The following is a 21659-nucleotide window of genomic DNA, read 5'->3' on the forward strand; positions in this document are numbered from 1 at the left end:
TTTAGATACAGGTAGATGCATTTGCAATTTAAAAAACATTGAAAGTTTTCAGTTTATGTGTGTGTGGTCATTTGTGTAGAACATTTCACTGTCCCAAGTGAACTGATGTTGCTTTATTTTCTCCACAGTAAAGATGCTGGAAGAGAAAGATTAGCTAAAGATAAGGCTCCACTTTTTCCTGTTTTCATTTGCAGCATCTCAGCCATCAGACTACCCAGACCACTTCAGAGCTATCGATGGGAACAAAGTAGTGTGTGCTCACGCCTTGTTTGTGCATAATTCCCCTGCAGGGTGTCTACAACATTTCTGTCGTCACTATCTTTGACAAAGAGCATCGCCATAGTAATGTAAGTGGTGCTCAGATCCACATTGGGGAGTCAACGGCATCGCCAGCAGCCTGTAATACCTTTGTGTTTGAATCGCTTTATTTCACATTTCCAGGATTTTCCGGGCCTAGATATTTGGTTCTGCACGATGAATTGTATTCTGGTGTGTGCGTGTATGATATATTTAATTATTCTCCCCAATTTCACACCAGAGAAGACAATTATATTTGAAATTTGCAGTTATTGTAATCCACAAGTGTTGAATTATTCTACTAGGAAGTTGACCACCTATGCTGTAATTCATAAAGAACATCACATGGCGTCAGTTTTGTGTTGCATATTTCTGTTTTTTTCTCAGATGTCCACTTTCTGGGAAATTGTCCAATCTCATCTGCTCGTATTCCCCACTGTTTCTGTGTTCTATATTGTAAACTTAAGGGAGACTCAGTTCATTAGTTGGACCCTCTGGTAGATAATTGCACAGTTTTAAAACCCTTGTTTTGTGTTCACCCTCACCCTGCTCAGCATTGCATGTGCATGTTCACCTAGTTTCAATTCACTTCTGCCATGGAAAATACAACTCATGAACACATCTTGAATATTTGAGATGTCTTTCAAATGTACAAAATTTGAATGCATTGCCATATCAGATCGCCTTTCACATTAAATATGTTTTATGTAGCCACATTTATTTCGTGCAATATAGCTGATACAAAACGGCTTTGCTGCCACTATTTATTTTATGAATGTCGGTGTTTAAAGGTTTATTCACTGTCTGTTGAGGTGTGCAGCATGCGGCACTCCCCCTTTTTCATCTTCTGGCGGAACCTTTCTGGCCGGAACTGTTATCCGCGGACAATGTGGTAATCGTGCACTTTTCACGTAAGGACTGCGTAGGCACGAGGGTGTAAACAAATAGTACCCGAGCAGGGCTCAGCCAGTTAGCAGTTGACGCGTGCCTGTTAAAATTGTGGGATTAATCGCAGTTTTTGGCTTCGAATGGAGATATTTGGCAGCACGTTTGACGACTCGGTGTTTTCGGAGGCGAGAGACCGAGTCTCCGTGTCTCTGTCCTCTTACAACGCCAAACTCTGTGAGCCAGAGGTGAGACTGTTCAGCCATAACTTCACTGGTCAACGCTATGTACAGATTCATGTACTGGATATGGATGAAGCTATGAATACGAACCCTGCTGGCTAGCTAACTGTTAGCTAACTTTAATCTGACGCATGTATTTTTCATTGTTCTGCAAGAAGAGAAGGAAACCAAAGCAGTAATCACGGATTCAGTCCACCATGGGACATGCGAAGGCCAGAAAGAAAAGATGAAGTAAAATAACCAAACGATAAATATGCATGATAATATGTGACGCAGATAAGATGTATAAACGGGGGTTAAATTGATATGTCTTTAATAACATTAGCAAAGTACCATCAGCTACGTGGATAGGTCTATGTTAACAGAATCCAATATATCCCATCTTATTTGGTCTAAATACTTATTTTGTTTACTAAATTTTATGTAGTTACGTGTGGAGAAACATTGTTTAACTCATTAGATTAGCCTGTTTTAAAATGTAATACATTTGCTGAAGGTTTCAGTAAAAGTTTCCAGTGTTGCTTCGCCTCAGATGCCCAGTCCGCGAGGAGCTGACTTAAATGGATCCATGAAGTGTTTTAAACTTGTCATCTTTTCTCCTCTTGTTTCTCTCTGCAGTGGTTTTGTGAGAGTGCTGCTCTCGACACAGATGATTCATTGGAGAAGCAGAAAGTCTATAAGTTTAGAGGAGACTTGGCTGTGAGACAGGGGAGCTATCAGGTAACAGTCGTTCATTTTAGGCAGTCATCTCTCATTTCTAATACTTCTTAAGGGCCATTGGGATTTTTCCAGTAATGCTGACAAACTCCCAGTGAAGTTGGTGGCAAGTGACAGAAAAGAAACAGACACTTTCAGATTAATGTCCTTCATCAGTGTGTTCTTTTTTTTAACTAGCTGAGTATGTTTGTGGATAGAAACATTTTTTTATGGCAGCGATACTTACCTGGTTAAATAAAGATTTCCCATAATAGTACTTTATGCTTTGGAATTATACACACACTATCTGAAAACCTTCATGCTCTTGTTCATAACATTCTACACTGTCCACAATGAGGCATGTAATATTAAAAAGACTTGTTGTGCTCGTTGTTGTGGTGTGGTGGGTACAGAAAGCGTTGGATGCGTACAGCAGCTGCCTGGAGTGGATCGCTGACAACAACCTGACCATCAGAAGAGATGTACTGGAGGGAATGGCCCGATGCTGCACCAAACTGGGACAGAGGGACAGGGCGCTGCACTTTGCTGACTTACTGGTAATTCTTCTGAGCTTTACCTGAAAGGTTTTCTGTGCAGAGCAGCGTCCCACACAGGTGACTGTGACTGCAACAACCTGCTGTCATTGTGAAAGGCTTTATGTATCATGTGGTGTTTTGTTTATTTGAATAGCATTTATGTTTACTCTTGCTGTCCAGTGGACATCTGTGTCACCATTAAAGACAAACACGATAGTGCACCACCTCCACATAGTTTGTCTGATGTAGGACATGAACAGTAATTCGCTAAAGTAGAGGTTTGTCGGTATAACGAGATAATCCATCATGAGAAAACAACTTCATAAGACCAACAGTGGACCATGGCATCCACACTCTGCTCTGTGGGGTGGGTTTGGGTTTCAAAACAAACCATATGAACAATTCTTAGTTTTCTAAAACGACAGTAAGGAATCAGTGTAGACTTGGAAAGGGGCCAGCACTCAGTCATGATGTATACATGGTCTTTTTCCAGAGCAAAGAAGCCTCCAACACCTGCCACCTAACCAGCCTCCTGCTGCTCAAGGTAAGCATTAACCAGAACACCCCCCCCCCCCCCCCCCCCCGCTACACACACACACACACACACACACACACACACACACACACACACACACACACAAACTCAGTTTCCCTATTTTTGTCTCCAAATCATTCTGTGAAAATGAAATAACATTATTTTTTTTATTGAAATGTAAACTTTTCCGGAAAGGTCACAATCTACCACCATTTTGGAGACGTAGGAACCAAGATGTCGTCTCTGCAGCAGCTGTGTAGCCTGCTGCCCTTCAACCCCTGGCACTGGTACAACCTGGGACAGACGTGTCTGCAGCTGCTGGACAGCAACAGAACCACAGGTAGGATGGACGTCATTTCCTGTCTCAACACCCACCAGTGGACCTCTTTTGCTTTTTTTTTTCTTTTGCTGTAACAAAGACATGGATGAAAATGAATTGATTTGGCTTCATGGTCTGATGTGATCTGCTGTATTTGCCTCTACAAGGATCACATTCCTCTCAGAGGTGTGAATCAGCAGAGGAGCAGAATGATGGAGAGACTGAGGAACGACAGGAGGAGGCAGCAGAGCTCGATGAGGACAGAGTCTGGCTGAAAGCTTGCACCTGTTTCATCAGGACGAGGTACATCTGTGCTCCAGCAGTTCATTGTGTCCTCTTTATGTATTCATGAAGAGCCTGAATGTAAATCACAGTGTCTGAATGTCTCCTCTGTCTCCGTCAGACTCCTGTTGAGAATCCTTCGGCAGCAGCAGTCCTCCTTTGTGCTGCAGCGCAGTGAAAACACCCTGCAGGCGACAGATGACGCATTACAGCGGCTAAATCCCAAAGAGACGACCCTGCAGGCTGTCACTGAGGTGGGGGCACGTTCCTGGTTTTGTGCATGTGTGTTTGGGGTTAGCTGAGGTTTGGGGCTGAAGTCTTTTAACAGAACATGACTTCATTGTCCCTCTCTTCTGTCTCTCAGGTGATGTCAGAGGACCTGATCCCTGAGAAGATGAGGGAGGACTACCAGGATGGGGAGAGTCTGGCCAGTGTGTGTGTGCAGACATTCAGAGAGCGCTGGTGGAATAAGATCTTACAGACGGGAGTGTTAGAGGCTGATGGCAGTCGACATGAGACGCAGACAGAAACAAAGTCCTGATGCACCAGTGATGCCTACGTATAGAGAAGCTGGCAGACAAACAGGACTGTATGAACACTGGATGAACTGAAAGCGGGATCCAAGTCCAAAAACAGAAGCTGACATGAGGTCTGCTGGGCCTTATGGATATCAAAGTCCTCATACTGTGCATGTGGACATACACAGGTCACAAATATACTGAAATACTTCAGAATATTCATGTATGTAATGTCATGGTGAATGTTTCATGTTCATTAATGTTTCGAAACCCAACATTCCCCAAAACCTCGGCCCCTCCTCCCCGGCTCAGCGCGACCAGAAGCACACACCCCCTGCTCCTGACCACAGTTATCAGTCACACACCTACATAATGCAATTGATTGTGTACATGAGCCAACAGCTACTCTAACATTGGGATTACTGGCTCGAACTAGCCAGCGAGTTTAGCCGTCTTCAGTCTAGCTCGCTGTTAGACATGATTGCATGTCACGATGATAAAGTGATTACAGTGCAGAGAGATCTGCGGAGTTTTCGACGGCAGCTAACAGCAACTTTAGCTAATTGCTTTTGTGTGTAGGCGGGAGAGTTTAGCAGAACTTCCCAAGCTTCATACACTGATTACATTGTCAGCTTCTTTCAAATGTCCCGACTCTATCTGTGTGCTGTTATTGGCTGATGGCTACACACCCACTATACATTGTTTCTTAGGACAATCCTACATACTATGCCTTTAAGCCCAGGGAGATCTCCATAGTGAATGTAGTATCAAACATATCAGGCACACACTGACCATTAATGATTCATGCACTTCAAACTGTTCTATCATTTCTGACAGCTGTTCTGCAGTGAGACAGAAAACACTGTCAAATGTCACATATGCCTTAACATGTTCACATCTTAAATGATTTTAAGAAAACAATTACATTGTGTTTTTTTTCTGAAATATTGTCTAACATGTTGTGCAGAAGTAGCTGAAGACGAATGATAGTCTAGCACACATTGTGACATGTCGTAGCAGGAAAAGCACAGGTGTCACAGCTCTGTGGGTGTGCCGCTTCCAGTGCCTCGCTATTGTGCACGCTAACACACGGTATTTAAATCTAACAGCCATCCTTGGTTATTAGTCCCACCTGTGTTTTTGCTTCTGCAAGTCAAAATATCTGCTGTCAAAAAGGCCTGTTATTACAGCAGACGTTTGTACTTGCGATTGATGCATTTATTTAGGAGTTGTCATCCTCCAACATCAGCTGTTTGCAGAGTCTGCTGCTGGCCTCCTTTTATTCACCTCTCAGCAGTTGGATTGTTTCCACTGCAGCGAAAGCAGAGCCAGGAATAATAAAACATCACAGTTCTTCAGTTGAAATGTGAAATATGTAAGAATTCACACCTACAGAGCAGTTGGTCAACACAGATTTTATTCCCTTATTATACATGGATGAAATAAAAGACTTTACACATGGTACACCTGCACAGGTGTGTCGCGTAACTGCCTGCATCAGACTTCTTCAGAGAGTACTTGACTGACATCTCACTCACCCTGTTAGTTCTGTGATGGCAGGGCAATTGTGGTCTGGTGACGTCGCATGCAGTCTGTCTGAGCAGAGGTCTAATCAGCTAATGACTGAAAACACCTGTGTGGGTGTGCAGGGCCTTTGGTTGAAGATGAACCTGAATATTCTGCTTTTTGAAATCACATTTTATCATGAAATTCTGCAGCTTTTCCAGGTTTGAAAACAGGAAGTGAGCCAAAGGTCTTGGACTGTTTTGCTAAATTAGGTCAACTTTTTGTTTTGCAGAAAATATTCATGTATTCTGCTCTAAAAATCACCCTTTCACATGTTTCAACTCATAATCTTGTAGAAATAACAATAAGCTAGTGCACTGACAGTAGAATAATACAGTATGTTTCACATGAACGGATGAATGCCCCATGTTTCATTGACCTGGATGATGACGTCTGTAAACTCTGTCAGGTCTTGGTGATGTTTGGGCTCAGACCTGCTTATTTGTAGGAGTGTCTGTCACTCATGCTCTTGCTCCTTCCTAATGACGTGTTCGGCCTCCAGCCCGCCTGCTGTCCTGTCCCGTAGGAGGCGCTGAAGGAGCTGTGGAAAGCCACAGGTCTGGTTATTGCAGCGTGACCCTGGGGCATCCAGGTGAGTCTCGGAGGGGGCTGTAGATGTAGCTTGGAGTGGGACTGCAGCTGAGGTTGAAGATGAGCTCCCACGGCCATCGGGGCTGACTTTGAACCTGGAGCCTCTGCGCTTTGGTGATGCCTCTGGGGTTGATCCTGCTTCCTGGTTTGTAGCACAGATATGTGTCCTCTTGGGTGGGTTACACCGAACTGGAGGCCTGTGTTGGCCTCCTTTGTTTTACAATTCAGAGAGAAGTACCACTGTCGTCTTTGTCTGTTCAGCCCTTCAGCGATCGGCAGAGGCTTTATCAGTCTGTCTCTATTCATCTGCTGATAGAGAGGACCTTCAGTAACCACATTATGCTGCTCGAGATTTGAATTAGTCTTGAGAGGTGGTTGATAACAGACAGTCCTGTGCTGTCCGTGTGTTGGAGAAGCAGCGTGTAGAGGGTTTGACTCTTGAATCCTCACATTCTTTTCAGCTGGAGCGTTGACAGTAAGGCTGGTGAGTTGAGAGTGAATGTGTGACACATGGGTCTGATCCAAAGGGTCCAAGTGGCTCTTGATCTGGGTTTGATTCTTCTCCAGAGGTTCCACATTTGTTTGTGCACCATCCTGGGTGCAGCGTGCTCCCACTGCATGCTTTGGTTTTCCCACAAAGACACTCTGCAGTGGTCCAGCTTCAACCAGAGGTTTGGGGAACAGTTGTGGAGGTTTTTCATGCATTTGCATACCAGTGTCTGCTCTGTGTAGAGGCTTGGTATTTCTTTTGCTGCACTCCAAGTCTGGACTCTTTGGGTTGGACTTCAGCTTACTGACATCAGCATTAATGTTTTGAGCTGCATGTAATGGGTGAGGGTGAGTGACAAAGCCAGGAACTGGTTTGGAGCTGGAGAGTAATCTGTGGAATTCCTCATGGAAGCGTATGGCCGCGCTGCCCCTTAGAAGAACAGCAATACTACGATGGACCTGCCAGGACAGCCAGGAGAAGCTGAGGAGACAACACACGCACGCACGCACGCACGCACGCACACACGCACGGTTAATGACAGAGCTGAAAACGAAAGAGAATGGACAAATGCACGCAACAAGCAGTCAAAGGGCAAGATTTGCTATTTGAATGTGTCTTAATATGCATACATACTGTGTGTGTGTGTGTGTGTGTGTGTGTGTGTGTGTGTGTGTACCTGTATGAGCCAGTTAGCACCTCCGTCCAATCAGTGATGATAAAACTCTCAGCAATCTGACCAGTCAGCTTCTCGCCTGTCTTGGCACAATAGGTCTGTCCACTGACACTGCGCACTGACAGTTTCTACACACACACACACACACACACACACACACACACACACACATACATACACACACACACACATTACATAAATAAAATGTTTATTATCTTTATCATCCAGGTTTAAGTTGTAGTTATTTTGCACAAAATGATCCATAGGTGTTTGCAAATAGTTGGCAACTGCAGCAGTAAATTAAATATATAAATAAGATGAAAGTGCAAAAAATCTGTAAGTATGTTATAGAGCGTCACCATTATGTATTGGAGTGTACCACTGCACTGTAATTCAATAGTCAAATGTTTATTGTGTGCATCACAACAGTGACTGCCAAAGTCCAATGAAATCTTGTATTTATCTGAAATAACACTGTCCCATGACACAGCAGATCCTGAACTATTTTTCACAATTGCTTTTAATCAGCAACCGCCAACGTCCTGCTGAGTGTCATCAGTCATTTTGGTTTCATGCGTTAGTGGCAAAAAGTCCCCAGATTTTCCAAGCACAGACTCTTTAACAGGATGCTGGAACTCAAAGGTCAGCTTGTGAAAGAGAACAAAGAGAGAGAGACGTCTACTGAGACACAGAAGACAGCAGCGCGGCCAGGACGCGGAGGACTAGCGGAGGGAGAGGATGACTACATGACACTCGGGTGGATGGAGTGGTGAACCTCTCTCCATCTTCGCTTGAGATCGACTGAGCCTTTCCAGGATGCCCCTTTCATACCCAATCATGATACTATCACCTGTTACCACTGAACCTGATCCAAAACAGGAGCATTCCACTACACTACATTCCACTACTTTCCCAGTCTTTAGTTGCTCCAAACTTGTTTGAAACATGTTGATGCATCAAATTCAGAATAAGCAGATATTTACAAAAACCAAAAGCTGATGAGGTCAAACATTACATATATTGTCTATTGACACTTTTGTTTTATTTCTGTTTTCATCAATCGGCTGCAGCTGATGTCAGGTCCACCAAAGAAATGCAAGCTTTGACACCTATTTCCTCGGAGCGATTATGAGGTTAAAGCAGCTCAAATGAAACCTAAAGCATTGAGCTGACGTGTATGTGGTCTCTGCATGGGATTTGTTGGGTGTGTGTTTGTGTGGGTGTATTTTGGAGCGCACAGATGCGATGCAGTGTTTGGATCCAAAGGATAGAAGTTGAAGAAGCGCATTTCTAGACCAGGTCACGCAGGTTTTTAGACAGTAAATGCATTCCTGACAATTTGGACACGTTTTGGTCAAAGCAGAATACAGACGATGAGCAAACTGACCGGAAAGTTTTTGCTGTTGAGTTTGAGGTCCTGCCACATGCTGACGAACACGTTCAGGTTGAGATGATCCAGCAGCAGGTGAACGGACACGTTCCTCTTCCTGCTCGCCTCCAGAAGGTCACACAGCAGCTCGACGTCACTGAAGCTGTCCGTCACTATCGCTACGGCCTGCGCAGATGTACGGCTCATCACTCTCTGTGTCTGACTTCAGCACACAAGATCCAACACCAACATTTTCACATCATCACGCTCACGTACAGGCTCCTTTTCACATGCAAAAACATGCATGTGCAGGCGCATGAAGACACACACACACACACACACACACACACACACACACACACACACACACACACCTACCGTTGTGGCCTTTCTAAGGAACTCTCTGACCATGTCTTTCATGCCAGCTGCCTTGCTGTCAGACTGGAAATAGATTTCCAGCCTGGGCTCATCCCGGACACAATCAGTCCTCTTCACATCTGGAAGGAACAAAAACATGATGAGAAATTGCAGCAAATTCAATCTTCCTTTATTAGTCCCGCGAGGGGAAATTCCAGTATGATGAGGAGAGAAAGGGTTAAACACAGAAAGTTCATTTGGCTGACTTTCCAGAAGTCTCTGGACGATTTGCTTACATACAAGATTCCTACGCCTGTAATACCTTTTAGCCCGCTCAGGTCCAAACCTACCACGGTGGCATCACTGTCAGTGGACATGGCAGGACATCGTGTGGCAGACTGAGAGCCAGCAGACAAAGTCTCCAACTCTTTGTCCTCATCATCTTCACATGAACCAGGATCAACTGCGTAAAACACAAAATCCTGCATCAAGCGACGATGAATTAAAAAGTATCACAACCTGCAATCTATTTTGTTTTGTAAAAAAAAAAAAAAAAACAAAAACGAGAGAAACGTTTCCAACCTGTGCTGCCGTCCCTCCCATTTTCCAGGATGTAGTTCTTCTCCAGCTGCGACAGAAAGTCCACCTCTCCCTCTGCGTTCAGCACCTCCTGGTATCCCTCCAAGCCCCGGCTGAGCAGGGAGTCCGCTGCCAGCCGAGTGCTCTCGTTGTGGCTCAGGTCCAGCGTGGGCCTGCTGGCTACGAAGTCGTAGTACGAGCAGGAAGGGATGCGCAGGTCTTGAACCCTTCGCCTCACCTTCCCCTGGCGCTTTGACCTCCTGTACCACAGCGCAGACGCACCGTCGGAATCCATGGGTGATAGACTTCAGTTCAAGTCTTCAAGTTCACTTATCAGAAGATTATCAGTGAATGAGTTGAAGCGGGCTGATGCTGCAGCTGTGCATGAGTGAGACGGTTACCTGCAAGTCTCTGACATTAATGAAAGAACTTGTGGTTGAAGCACACAGAGAGAAAAGTGTGGAACCGCCCCTGCTCAGGGCGAGAGGGTTTCACAGGTGATGAGAGATGACAGGTGAGAGCAGGAGTCATGCAGTTCAGTGCTGATGTGACCTCCAAAGATCAAACGCACACAGAAAATACATAAGAAGGTACGTCCATGTGTGAATGTAGAAATATTTTGTATTGAATGAAATTTGGCTTCAAGACATATTTCTGTATTTCTATGAGGTGGATGAAGGTCAAGACTGAAAGAACAAATCATGATTTTGCTGTTTTCCTGAGATGAAATGAGAGCAGGTGAGCTCAGACAAAAGATGGGTGGAGGCAAAGAAAATGAGTGACAGGAATGAGGATGGCTGTCATTTCAGCTCACGTCTAGCAACACCTGGATTCTTCAAGGCCCCAAAGCACAGACTTGACAGTTACAGACACACCCAGAGAGCAGAAGCACACAGCTCCTCATCACTTCTACACTAATTACACTTTGACTTCTTACACTTTGACTTCTTGACTGTCATCCAAACCTGTCTTCAGCCTCCATCTCATTTCATAAACCAGACTGGGCTTGGCGTTCTGTGTAAGGGAAATGGAGCTGCATATATATTTCGGTTTTGAAACATGTTCCAATGGATGCCAAAAGAGTTTGAAGAGCTGCTACGATCACTGTACTGCTGCTTACTAACTAGAGCTGCAATGACTACTTGATAGAAAGAAAAAATAATTAGCAGCTGTTTTGGTAATTGATCAATTTTAATTTTTCTTCTTTCGAGAAGAAACATTTGTTGGTTCCAGCTATTTGAATGTAAGGATTTACTGCTTTTGTTGGTCATTTATGATAGTAAAGGGAGAGTTTTGGGGTTTTGGACTGTTGGTTGGACAAAGGAAGCAATCTGAAGACGTCGCTTTGGGCTCTATAAAAATTGTGATGAGCATTTTCACAATACTTTGACATTTTACAGACTAGATGATTAATCGATTAATCATAATACTTGGCAGATGAATGTATAAGATAACTGTTAGTTACAGCCCAAAGGTACCAAGGATAACATAAAAAGTACTGAGTGTGTATCTTAAAAGGCACAATGAAACACAAGGTCACATCAGGATTTTGAAAAACATTTTTTATCAAAAAGTGGTTTTAAATAAATTAGGTAAGATTCCTCCAAATAAAAATTCAAAAGGGAGCACCAGCACAAATATTTTAAAAAAATGACAAGCATGAATATGTAGGACTGAACATTAAATGGAGGGCTGGATGATAACATTCACCTGTTTCTGTGCTTACAGGCAGAGGGCCGGTGCTTTGGTGGGAGATGTGGGTTTTCATGAGATCGTGGCCGATGCTGCACAGTGAACTTGTTTGACTCTGGTTGCATTAATAATTTGTAGTTTTCGAGGGAGGGGAGCGTGGTCTGTGAGCACTGCTCCTCAGTCTGAGTCAGTGTTTCTGTTTGCTCGAGACAAGAAGATGTTTTTCTGACACTCTGAAGACGGAGATGTGGTCACTGAGACACAGAGGACGGTGTGTGGACAGACTGTGAGGAGGCAGAGCTGCCCTCTCTGGCTCTGGCCGCCAGCTTCCGCCTCAGCTCTCTGATTTCCCTCAGCAGCTCTCTCTCGCTGCTGTCCAGCTGGGCCCGGCCTCGGTCCAGGGAAACTGACAGAGAAGGAACACAGATAGATATAACATGATAAACATGGTTATGTGATGAAAAGCGGCAACAATTTGTTGATTGATGGACCGTTAATTAGCGATGGATTCGTAGTTCAGTCGATTTTCAAGCAGGTTGTCTACAATGACTCACAGTTGGTGGAGGTGCTCTCTGAAGGCGAGCTGCTGTTCAGACACACCATGTTGGCTCCTGCCTGCTTTGGGGGGGTGGCAGAGTCGAGTCCGACGGCTGGACCGGCAGCCCTGGTTCCAACGAAAACAGCAGTGGAGGCGCTGGGTCTGTGAGGAAGTTCTCTGGTCCTTATCCTCGCCTGTCTCTGCCCGTCTGGCACCATGCAAACACTGTAATGTTAGATCCATGTCTGGATAACAGACAGCTCACACAGGCTGCAAACAAGTGGAGTGATACCTGTGTCTGCAGAAGGCGAGGGCTGCCGCTGCTCCTGTAGCTGAGCTCTGCTACTCATCACTTCATCCCACTGCACATCAACACCATGCATAGAAGGGACACTTTAGTGCAGTTCATGCATTGAGATCCTCAGACTTGATGTTCCTTCCCAAATATCAATCTTTTTGTTTTATTTAAAGCAGATTTTAACAGAGGAGCTCCTAAATGATGTCACAGTGACTGTACACAGACAAGCCAATGCATCATGTAAACTGATGTGTTGACAAACACGCTCTTGTTTTTCTCACCTTCCTCCCTGCCACATCTCTCATGGTGTCTGCCACTTTTTCCTCCTCTGCCAGCGTTTGCCTGTGAAGCTCTGCCAGTCTCTCCCTCTTCCTCTCCTGCTCGGCGTCCACCTGCTGCAGGCGCTCTGCCACCTCTCTCCGCCAGTCAGCATCCAAGCCCAGCTGGCACGCCTCCGCCAGGGACTCCTCCAGCGCCTGCGTGCGCGCAGAGAGCGAGAGAAAGTTTAACAAATGCAAGAGGAAGAGATCACAAGTACCTGTGCTAAAATCAGTGTTCAGGTGACTAACCTGCATGTTTGTCTCGGTGCTGTGTAGCAGCTCTGTGAAGCTCTCCTCCTCTCTTTCTGCCCTCCTCATCCTCATCTCCACCTCCTCCTCAACCTGCTGTCCCATGCGCTCCTGCTCCTTTAACAGGTGCTGATTCAAAGAGAAAGCAGTACTAACATTTTATTCCTTCAGTTGCCAAATGTACTCTAGGTTTATGAGAGGAACTTCAGTGAATAAATGGAAAAACAGAGTCACATAGAAAGAGTAGCAGAGGGAGAAATGAATCAAAAGAGGAGGTGGGGAGAGGGGGAGGAAGGCTGAATGCAGCGTGTTTGTCACCTGTTCAAGCCGTCTCCTCTGAGCCTCCAGCTCCATCTGTCTGACTTCCAGATCCTGGACTGCTGCAGCGCTCTCTCGCTCCCGGAGATCCATCTGAGGCACGACATAAAGGTTATTGTTGGGGTAGTACTCAAACATGAAGAGACAAGCACTTTCATTCTGCTAAACTCTGAGCAGCACAGCTTGGGATTCCAGCCCAGGATGTCTGGTTTTACAAGCTTCTCCTTTAACAACCAAAAAAAAAAAAAAAAACCCTCCAAATATGCCTCAGTGGCACACGTGTTCATATAAAAAGACCTTAAATGTTGGTCATTCGCTCAGGTTTACCTTTCGACTGATCTCCTGCTCCAGTCCTCGGATCTGTGTGGCTCTCAGGTCCTGCTGGTGTTTGAGGAAACGTCTTCGGGTTGCATCCAGCAGCTGTAACTCCTTCACCTTCAGCTCCCTCTTCATGGCTGCCAACCTGCAGAGGACGGAGCGCTGTGAGCAAACAGATCTGCTCACTGGCAGCCTTTTTTCTGTCCTCATAGCTGAACTTTGGAGGTGTGAAGTGTCTTGTGCTCTTTACTTAGCCCTCTGCTGTGTTAGCTTTTCCTCCTCCTGCGCCAGGATGTTTCTGCGCTGCTCCTCTGCCTTCTGCAGCAGCTCCTGTGTTCATATCCAACGATTCAGTCCACTTCATTTCCATTCCTGCCTTGCGTTTCATATATTGACGATATGTGCAAGCAAAATGACAACAAATTCTACGAATGCTGAAAAACCACATCTACCTGTTGTGCGTGATAAGCCTCCTCTTCAGCTTGGCGACGCACAAAATCTGCACGCAGGGCTGACACCTCCTGCCTGGTGAGACAAAAACACTCACATTTCACCTGCTGCACCTTTTCTCACTAATGACTTTGAAATGTGTTATTGAACATTCATTTCAGCTAATTAAACATGCATTACTGAGTATCACTATCTGTGATCTCACCTCTCACGGAGATACTCCATCTCCTGTAGTTGTATCTTCTCCCTCTCCCGGCTCTGGTACTGCACTATGAATTCTGGGTAGTGATTGAACACAGGGTACTGGCCTTTGGTCAGCGGTGCAAAGTCAGAAAGCATAGTCCCGGGATGTATGTCAGCTGGTGTGCCGCTCATGAGCCGGTAGGCCTCCTTTATCATGGCTCCCACATCCAGATTGTTACGGTGGTGAAAAAAATACTGCGAGCGAAAGAAACAGGAGAGATGAAACACGATTTTGTGGAGGGGGAGGCGGAAAAACTGACCAACACCAGGGCTGGCTGTATTTTCAGAGGAGAGAAAGTGGTCACCTCAAAGTCCTGTTTCTGGGAGCAGAGCAGCAGAGGCTCACGGCAGCAGGTGATGTAAGCCACACAGGCCATGAGCAGGAATGATGGGTGGTTGGAGAAGATCGAGTCAAAGAGTCGGAGCCACTCATCACGAGTCAAAACCTCGGAGAACAAAGTCTCCAACAGCGGCCACACATAGAGCTGAGACAGATAAAGAGACATAATATAAAATGTGTTGATGTAAACGCAGCGGAAACATGTGATCACATGGGTGTTCCGGCAGCGTGTGGCTGCGTACTGCTACTCTCACCTGTGACGTGATGCCACAGTCCACCAGGTGCTGCAGCAGTTCCTTGTCGTGATGAGCCAGGACGTTCTCCACCATGCTCAGGATGTTCAGAGGAGGGTTGGGGAAGTACTCGAACCAATGCTGACACCAGTTCACTGAAGAAGCAAATGACAGACTGAGACTTGACATTCAGGTGGTTTCATGCTTGTGATTGTAGCAGTGCTGACAAAACCTGTAGTAACTAAAGATACTGGACTCAAACCAGCAGCCAAAAGCAATACAAAGCTTTCAAGTGTGTGGAGTTGAGCTGTTTCAAAAGCTTTCATGAAGCAATGCTGTGATGAGCAGCAGCAACAACCAGCAAGTACCTATGACAGTGGCCACCACTTCAAAGCAGAGCATTGGGTTGTTCTGGAAGAGCTTGACGAAAGGGAAGGCTACCAGGGGAAGGTACTCCACCTCTCCAAAGATGGCCGCCCAGTGAGCTAACGCAGACAAAACCCTGTAGGGTGGAGAAAAGGGCCAAATTCTTCAAAACCTCAAAATCCTGCAATCGAAATGGGAAAATGTGTGTCCTTATCAATGACTGTACACAAAGATGGATGACATGATAGTTCCTTAAAAGTGAAGCCAAAACATCTGAATCACCCCTCAGTGTCGAGACGGCAGCGCCTGTATTCACGATATTTTGGCTTCACTTTTGTACAGTGGGAGGAGGTGGAGATGTATCTTCCATCTTTATTTACAAGTCATTGGTACTTAGATTCAGGTTTGGTGTGTGTGTGTGTGTGTGTGTGTGTGTGTGTGTGTGTGTGTGTGTGAAGGCACCTCTGCAGTCCCCTCTGCAGCTTGTGACTTTTGATGGGGTATTTGTCATGCAGAGTGGCGTAGGCTGGATGCAGGCCTTTGTCAGTCAGGCTGCTGTATGCTGCGTGGTTCTCTGGGAGACACAACAAAGACCGCCATACAAACATCCTGCAACATGGACACGCAAATGAATCATGCAAATATTTAACACAAATAAATGTTAAGTGTTAAAAAGCGATAAACGATGATCTTTCCTCCCATGAAAGTAATCTTTACCTGTACTTAGTCGGATATTCTCCAAATGCCTTGAGCAGAGCCACCAACCTCTTCTTATTCAGACCACCAGGTAGTTCATTCTGTTGACAGATGCGAAACCTTAACACTCCTTTAAATTAAGCACTCATTGTATCGAGACAGAAGGTGGGAAACGCTTTGTGTTTTAACTCTATGATAAATAAAACTTTACGAGGAGAAAATGAAGGAAAACAAAGTGTCAGGACTTGGCTGTGTGTCGTTCCCACCTCTTTATCCTCAGCTGTGGACTCAGCAGGGGGTCTAAGTGTCTTCACCTGTGTCCGCCTTCCTGAGCTCTTGGCCGGTCTCTGAACGACCTCTGACCTCACTTGGACCTTTAGGTTAGACAATTTCTGATCGGCCTCACCACCGCTGACTACTGCCACCTGGGAGGAAGGAGGCTGGGTGAGGGCGAGACACACACACACACACACACGATTATACATACAAAACAATATCTGATTATCAACAACCCTGAAAGGTTTTGCCACTGTGTGCAGCATTGTGCTGTTGTCACCTTGTTTAATTCCTGGGTGAGACTCTGAACGCTGTAGACATTGATGCTGCCATTATCCATGATGGCCACAACGTGTCGCCCATTAGGGCTGACTGCCACTGTGGTGATGGCGTCGTCGTGGGAACCCATGTGGAAAAGCATCTTGCAGGTGTGAATGTTGATGAAGCGCATCACGCCGTCCTGGCTCAGCACACCTAGTGTCTACAGAGGGGAAAAGAAAACATGCCGGACAGACATGCTTACTGTGGAGAAAACTGAACATGTTAAAACAGAAATAAGGAAACCGAACAGGGCAGTCCTGCCGTCTGTGTACCTGGCTGGCTCCTCCGTCAAAGCTGTCGGGCAGGAATTCCAGCTGTCGCACAGTTCGGACCTTCGTGGGCATCTGAATCACTCTGATCAGCTGTTTGCTTTCCAGACACCACAGGTGCAGCAGGTTGGAGCGCCCACCAGCTGCAAGGCTTTTACCATCACTGCAAACAAAAAAGTCAGGCATATCAGTGTTTGATGGAGCCTTCTGCTCCCTGTTTACTTTACTTTTATTCTGCCTATGAGGTGCTCAGCAGGGCGGGAAGTGCAGTCATGAAGAATTACACTGGAAAGCTACATAATCAGTGAGCTAGTCAGCGGCTGTGATGTGAGAGCCCCACCGAGTGACAGCAAAGGCCTTGTAGGAGATTCTGGGTCCGCAGTCGGGGACAGGGAGCTGATATTTGCAGAACAGCGTGTCGCTCTCCCAAGCAAAGATGGAGTCATCGCTGAAACAGCTGAGGATGGTGTTACTGAGAGGAAGGAAAAACACCTGCAACGCAAACAACAGACGATGACAACAAGGAAAACAAAGAACAAATTCAGTACACGTCACACATTTTGGTATGTCTGCGTGTTTACCCTCTGAATGCCAACAGACTGTCTGATGTTGAGCTTCCTCTTCCTCTGGAAGGTGTCCAGGTCCCAGAGCTGGGCCGTGTCCGAGGATGTGCTGATGGCATAGCGACCTGAGCTGTGGACAGAGATGAAGGAAACTGCTCCCTCGTGACCCCGCATCCAGCTGACCAGCTGCTTTGTGTCTGAGAGAAACACAAGAAGACAACAGCATTCCATCTGAAATTAACTTATGTGAGAAAGTCCTGAGAACCTCAGAGTTCAGCAGTACAATGCCCATTCAGAGAATAAAGCAACGTGTAGATGCGTCCGTCATAATACCTTTGTCAAAGCACTTGATGGTGTGGTCAGCCAGGGCCACAAGGAACTCTGTCGTCCTGCGGAGGCTGAACGCTAGAGCTGTGGAAGCCTGCCCTGTCTTCTGCACCAGACGAAATCTTCCCAATGAAACACACAAGACCAGATCAATGTGAAAACATGTTGAGTTTATGCAGAAAAGGGAATTTTTGTGATGGAAAATGAGTTATTCTCTAAGGGTGAAGAGAAACGAGTTTAGCAGAAAATGGGAACAAATGATTAGGATTAGAAATAAAGACATTTCACTGTCATGTTTTTGTTGTACTTGTGCATGTACATTGTGGAAAAACTGGGAACAAAATAGGAGTGTGCAAGTATTTCTTGTCCGTCTTTTTCCACTCTGAGATGCATCAGTGTTAAATGGTTATCACTATATGGCCACAGTGATGACAGTGAGTGGTCCACGATCGTTGTGGATATGTGATAACTCCCATGTAGGTCATTGTTGCAAAGCAAATCATATAAATAAATACAATTTATTAACAAATGAATGCTTAAAACACTCAATTATTTCTGGGCTTTTGAGCGCAGCCAGACCTGTTCCTGCTGATGTCAAAGACGTAGATGTTGCCATGGTGATCCCCAGCCAGGAAGGACTCCCCTGTGGTGTCAAAGGTCACATGGAGGAAACGCACCGTCTTGGCCTGCTGAGCAGTGCGGACCACCTTCACCAACACACTGAAGAAGACAGAGAACACACCTTAAAGGGGGAACACACCACGCAGAAGGTGCTCTGGTGGAGAGAAACACATTTCAGTGAGTCGTGGCTGCTCTCTGGTGGTTAGAACACACCTTGAAAAAGTGTGGCTTAGATCTATTCAGACATCTGATGTTAGACTACACTACACCACTGGCTGTGGTTCGATTTGCTTTTATCCTCCTGATCTTAAAACAGGGAAGTGATAAAAGCACAGATGTACCAAAAATATGATCACAACAGTGACATTCAGAGTTTGTTAACATTGGCCAGGACCTTTAAGATCTTAGTCCAGATACATAAGATTATCTTAGCACACAGTCAGACAGGTGGTCCTCAAACTGGGTGCTAAAAATGAGGAATATATCTTTACTTTCTATCTTTATCCTCTATCCTAAAACATAATCAGTTATGTCTGTACTCTGGCTGGAATTTAGAAACCAAATCACAAATCGGCCAACAAAAACAGCGGCAACAAAACTCTCCAGAGGCATCAGAGAGAGAACACAGTATGGCGTTATACTGGAGTGTCGGCCATTCAAGCGTTTAGTATTGGGGGTGAGCACTTGTATGAATGTAGAAAGAGCGCAACAAGTGTGACCGATCATTACTAAACTGTGAGCATTTGGCTATCTTGCAATGTTATTTGAGAATCAGAAGTATATGTCACGGAAAAATCTCACAACACAATCCAGACAAATGTGTCACTATCAGGTGCACGTAAACTAATCAAGCATCACTTTAGCTGTTTCAGACCTACCTCTTGCCTAATGTTGGCTTTCGATGCCAGACTTTGCCTTCTTCTTTGTTCCCGATGTCCGTCACTTCCATTTTAAAAACGTCTGTACAAAGTCGTGATAAATCTTTGGAAATAATTAAATGGTTTACAGTAACATGGCTAGCTAGCGGGCTAACGTGCTAGCCTGTCTGGTGTCTTCACAGGCGGAGCAAACAGCGCGAAATTTGAAAGAGCGACATTCAGTGTGTTTAGTTAGAAGTAAAGAAAAGAGAAGCCGCAGAGCTCAGCGCCATTTACTCTTCACACCACAACAAACAACTTTAACACTCTTCTTCAACTTCACTGTCAGAAGGGCTTTTTTTCTGTTTACTTATTGTGCGGACGGTTATTTTGTCGCTCAAAGGTGACGTAAAAGGTAAATATAAGCGTGCATTATGGGAGTTGTAGTATAATACCCTGATCATTCTACGAGGGATTGAAGGAAACGTGGACATTGGTCCATATTTCTCTAAAGTGGATTTAAAGTTGTAAATGCAGATCATGATATTCCGTTATTGAGACACAACGTCTGCAGAGAGCTCGTGCTGTAAACTGTATGTTTCTAAAGTGGAGTACTGATGAGATTCCTAATTTTCCAGTTTATGAAAACCAGATTCCAAATCATCAAAAGCCAGCTCGCTTTCCAATGATGACAATGGGATGCAGTCAGGTAGAGGTGCACAGCAGCTGGTTGAACCACTACCGACAGCTTGCGGCCAGCTTGTGGTGGTAAGCCATTGGCGTGCAGCCACACCCATTGTCCTGCAAGGTTCTGGTGAGCTGTGCCAGTCAGACTGCATTAACTGAGTCCCTTTCTAGCTGTACTGGTCCAATATATAAAATATCATTCTGCATGCCAGGCTTTTATACAGTACTTAGATCAGATTTAAACTGATAGCTAATGCCTGAAATTAAGTTGAGACCCCTCTTATGGTTTTCCTCTTTCACCTGGTCCCCCTTTTTCCAGTTTTGCAAAAATTAATCAATAGATAAAACAATTGATATGATTATCACCATCTTTAATGCAAATATATGGCCTTCCTCTTTATTCCCTCTTTTTCCTCATTGCAGGTCATTGGTGCACAGAAAATCCTGTTTGCTGTTTGTTTTGATCAGACAGCTGATAACAATGTGTTGCCATTCAAATAGCAAAACCTTTCTTAGAGGTGTAATTTTACTTTAGCAGAAAAAAGAAAGTGGCAACAATCCCTCACTGGTCATCAAGAGTAGTCACTGACTCTGGGAATTTCCCTCGATCAAGTAAACTCTAAATCTAAAGTAAACCTTACCCAGACCCAGACTGCTGCACATCAGAATAGATAAAATATTACTGCTATCATGCTGTATTGTACTGAAGATACCCTTGACAAAATCTTTCCCTTTTGTATCTTTACAATGTGTAATGAAGTTTATTGAATAAGCTGAACAATTATTTCACATCTCCTCATGGGTCCCAAAACCAGAAACATCTAAATTGTAAAGTGAAGTGAGAACACGAGGCTTCATAAAACGGGATACTTTGCATTAGCAAGTAATATAGTAATCATCAATCATTAATCATTATGTTTCTTCTTATGTACGTTCATTGCCACCCTCTCAAGTGGCCGCCATCCAAGTGCTTCTCCAGCTGCTTGCTCGTCTGCTGGCTCGACTCTCCACAGGCCGCTGCTGTCGCGTCTGACACGCCTCTTCCTGTTGCTGGCTGCCTCTGGATGGTCAAGTCGGAGCTTTTGCAAATTTCACAGGAAGTACAATAATAATGCAAAGCAACCCCAAAAGATGTTAACGTTAAGTAGGAAAATAAATCCGGTTCTAACATTTTTCCTTCAAATTAAGAGCACATTATAACCCGTCTTTAAAATAAATAAATGATGAAGTAAATAACAAACTAACTAAATAACTGTAGAAGCCCGCAGCTAAAAAGTAGATCGTTCTTCATTGGCTTTGCCATTACCTATTTTAGGGTCCACTATCAAAATTCTTAATCATATGAATAACACAATTATCACGCGTGGAATAAATTTGAATAGAAGATGGTAAAAAACCCAAAGACAAAATGGCGTGTAAATTTATTCTAGATACGAGTAATTATGAGGATTTGAGTAATGATATCACAGCCCTTCAAAAAAAGAATTTGTTTTTATTGTTCTTTTAATATAATTTTAGTTCTTAATTTCCTCTGACAAACATTATTTCCCTAGCATATCAAGTAGTAGTAGTAGTAGTAGTAGTAGTAGTTTAGTAATCGATATTTCTCTTTTTTTTTATTCTTTATCAACACACACCTTTTGGTTTTTGGCTTCTTCCCTCATCACCTTCAACAGTAGTTTTATTATCATTAGTGCCGATAGTATTCGTTGTCCGTGTATTTTATTTTGAAAAGCTGAACC

At 44.7% G+C, this 21659-nt stretch overlaps 3 protein-coding genes across 3 annotated transcripts; 1 reads left to right on the plus strand and 2 right to left on the minus strand.

Annotated features, from left to right (window-relative positions):
• Positions 1-1206: 1206 nt before the first annotated feature.
• c8h8orf76 (chromosome 8 C8orf76 homolog) lies at positions 1207-5825 on the plus strand. The gene is made up of 8 exons (XM_076736197.1): positions 1207-1430; positions 2043-2144; positions 2534-2677; positions 3150-3200; positions 3387-3531; positions 3678-3813; positions 3914-4046; positions 4157-5825. Exons 1-8 carry the CDS (start codon positions 1326-1328, stop codon positions 4331-4333), a joined length of 993 nt encoding a protein of 330 aa, XP_076592312.1. The 5' UTR covers positions 1207-1325; the 3' UTR covers positions 4334-5825.
• Positions 5826-5941: 116 nt separating this feature from the next.
• On the minus strand, positions 5942-10602 carry fam83a (family with sequence similarity 83 member A). Its single transcript, XM_076736194.1, has 6 exons — positions 9939-10602; positions 9679-9819; positions 9378-9496; positions 9018-9185; positions 7634-7758; positions 5942-7437 (listed from the first exon to the last, which is right to left on the minus strand). The coding sequence occupies exons 1-6, from the start codon at positions 10228-10230 to the stop codon at positions 6315-6317; spliced, it is 1968 nt and encodes a 655-aa protein (XP_076592309.1). The 5' UTR covers positions 10231-10602; the 3' UTR covers positions 5942-6314.
• Positions 10603-11477: 875 nt separating this feature from the next.
• tbc1d31 (TBC1 domain family, member 31) lies at positions 11478-19638 on the minus strand. Its single transcript, XM_076738218.1, has 23 exons — positions 19252-19638; positions 18332-18472; positions 17759-17874; positions 17444-17622; positions 17203-17354; positions 16866-17025; positions 16553-16753; positions 16263-16436; positions 16018-16097; positions 15763-15909; positions 15303-15436; positions 14956-15089; positions 14667-14846; positions 14324-14556; positions 14121-14193; positions 13919-13998; positions 13678-13813; positions 13351-13443; positions 13033-13161; positions 12745-12939; positions 12458-12527; positions 12182-12373; positions 11478-12033 (listed from the first exon to the last, which is right to left on the minus strand). The coding sequence occupies exons 1-23, from the start codon at positions 19320-19322 to the stop codon at positions 11879-11881; spliced, it is 3225 nt and encodes a 1074-aa protein (XP_076594333.1). The 5' UTR covers positions 19323-19638; the 3' UTR covers positions 11478-11878.
• Between the last annotated feature and the right edge of the window lie 2021 nt (positions 19639-21659).

This window comes from Chaetodon auriga, chromosome 8 (assembly GCF_051107435.1).
Source record: "Chaetodon auriga isolate fChaAug3 chromosome 8, fChaAug3.hap1, whole genome shotgun sequence".
In the NCBI taxonomy this organism is placed as follows: Eukaryota; Metazoa; Chordata; class Actinopteri; order Chaetodontiformes; family Chaetodontidae; genus Chaetodon; species Chaetodon auriga.

Excerpts from the sequence above, each read along its gene's own strand:
- tbc1d31 (XM_076738218.1), bottom strand. The coding sequence starts at position 19,322 with ATGGAAGTGACGGACATCGGGAACAAAGAAGAAGGCAAAGTCTGGCAT. Across the intron at positions 16,098-16,262 it reads CCACAGCTGAGGATAAAGAG|AATGAACTACCTGGTGGTCT; the intron begins GTGGGAACGACA and ends ATCTGTCAACAG. Across the intron at positions 12,034-12,181 it reads AGAGAGCACCTCCACCAACT|TTTCCCTGGACCGAGGCCGG; the intron begins GTGAGTCATTGT and ends CTTCTCTGTCAG.
- fam83a (XM_076736194.1), bottom strand. The coding sequence starts at position 10,230 with ATGGATTCCGACGGTGCGTCTGCGCTGTGGTACAGGAGGTCAAAGCGC. Across the intron at positions 9,820-9,938 it reads TGGGAGGGACGGCAGCACAG|TTGATCCTGGTTCATGTGAA; the intron begins GTTGGAAACGTT and ends TGTTTTACGCAG. Across the intron at positions 7,759-9,017 it reads TCAACAGCAAAAACTTTCCG|AAACTGTCAGTGCGCAGTGT; the intron begins GTCAGTTTGCTC and ends GTGTGTGTGTAG.
- c8h8orf76 (XM_076736197.1), top strand. The coding sequence starts at position 1,326 with ATGGAGATATTTGGCAGCACGTTTGACGACTCGGTGTTTTCGGAGGCG. Across the intron at positions 3,201-3,386 it reads CCAGCCTCCTGCTGCTCAAG|GTCACAATCTACCACCATTT; the intron begins GTAAGCATTAAC and ends TTTTCCGGAAAG. Across the intron at positions 3,814-3,913 it reads ACCTGTTTCATCAGGACGAG|ACTCCTGTTGAGAATCCTTC; the intron begins GTACATCTGTGC and ends TGTCTCCGTCAG.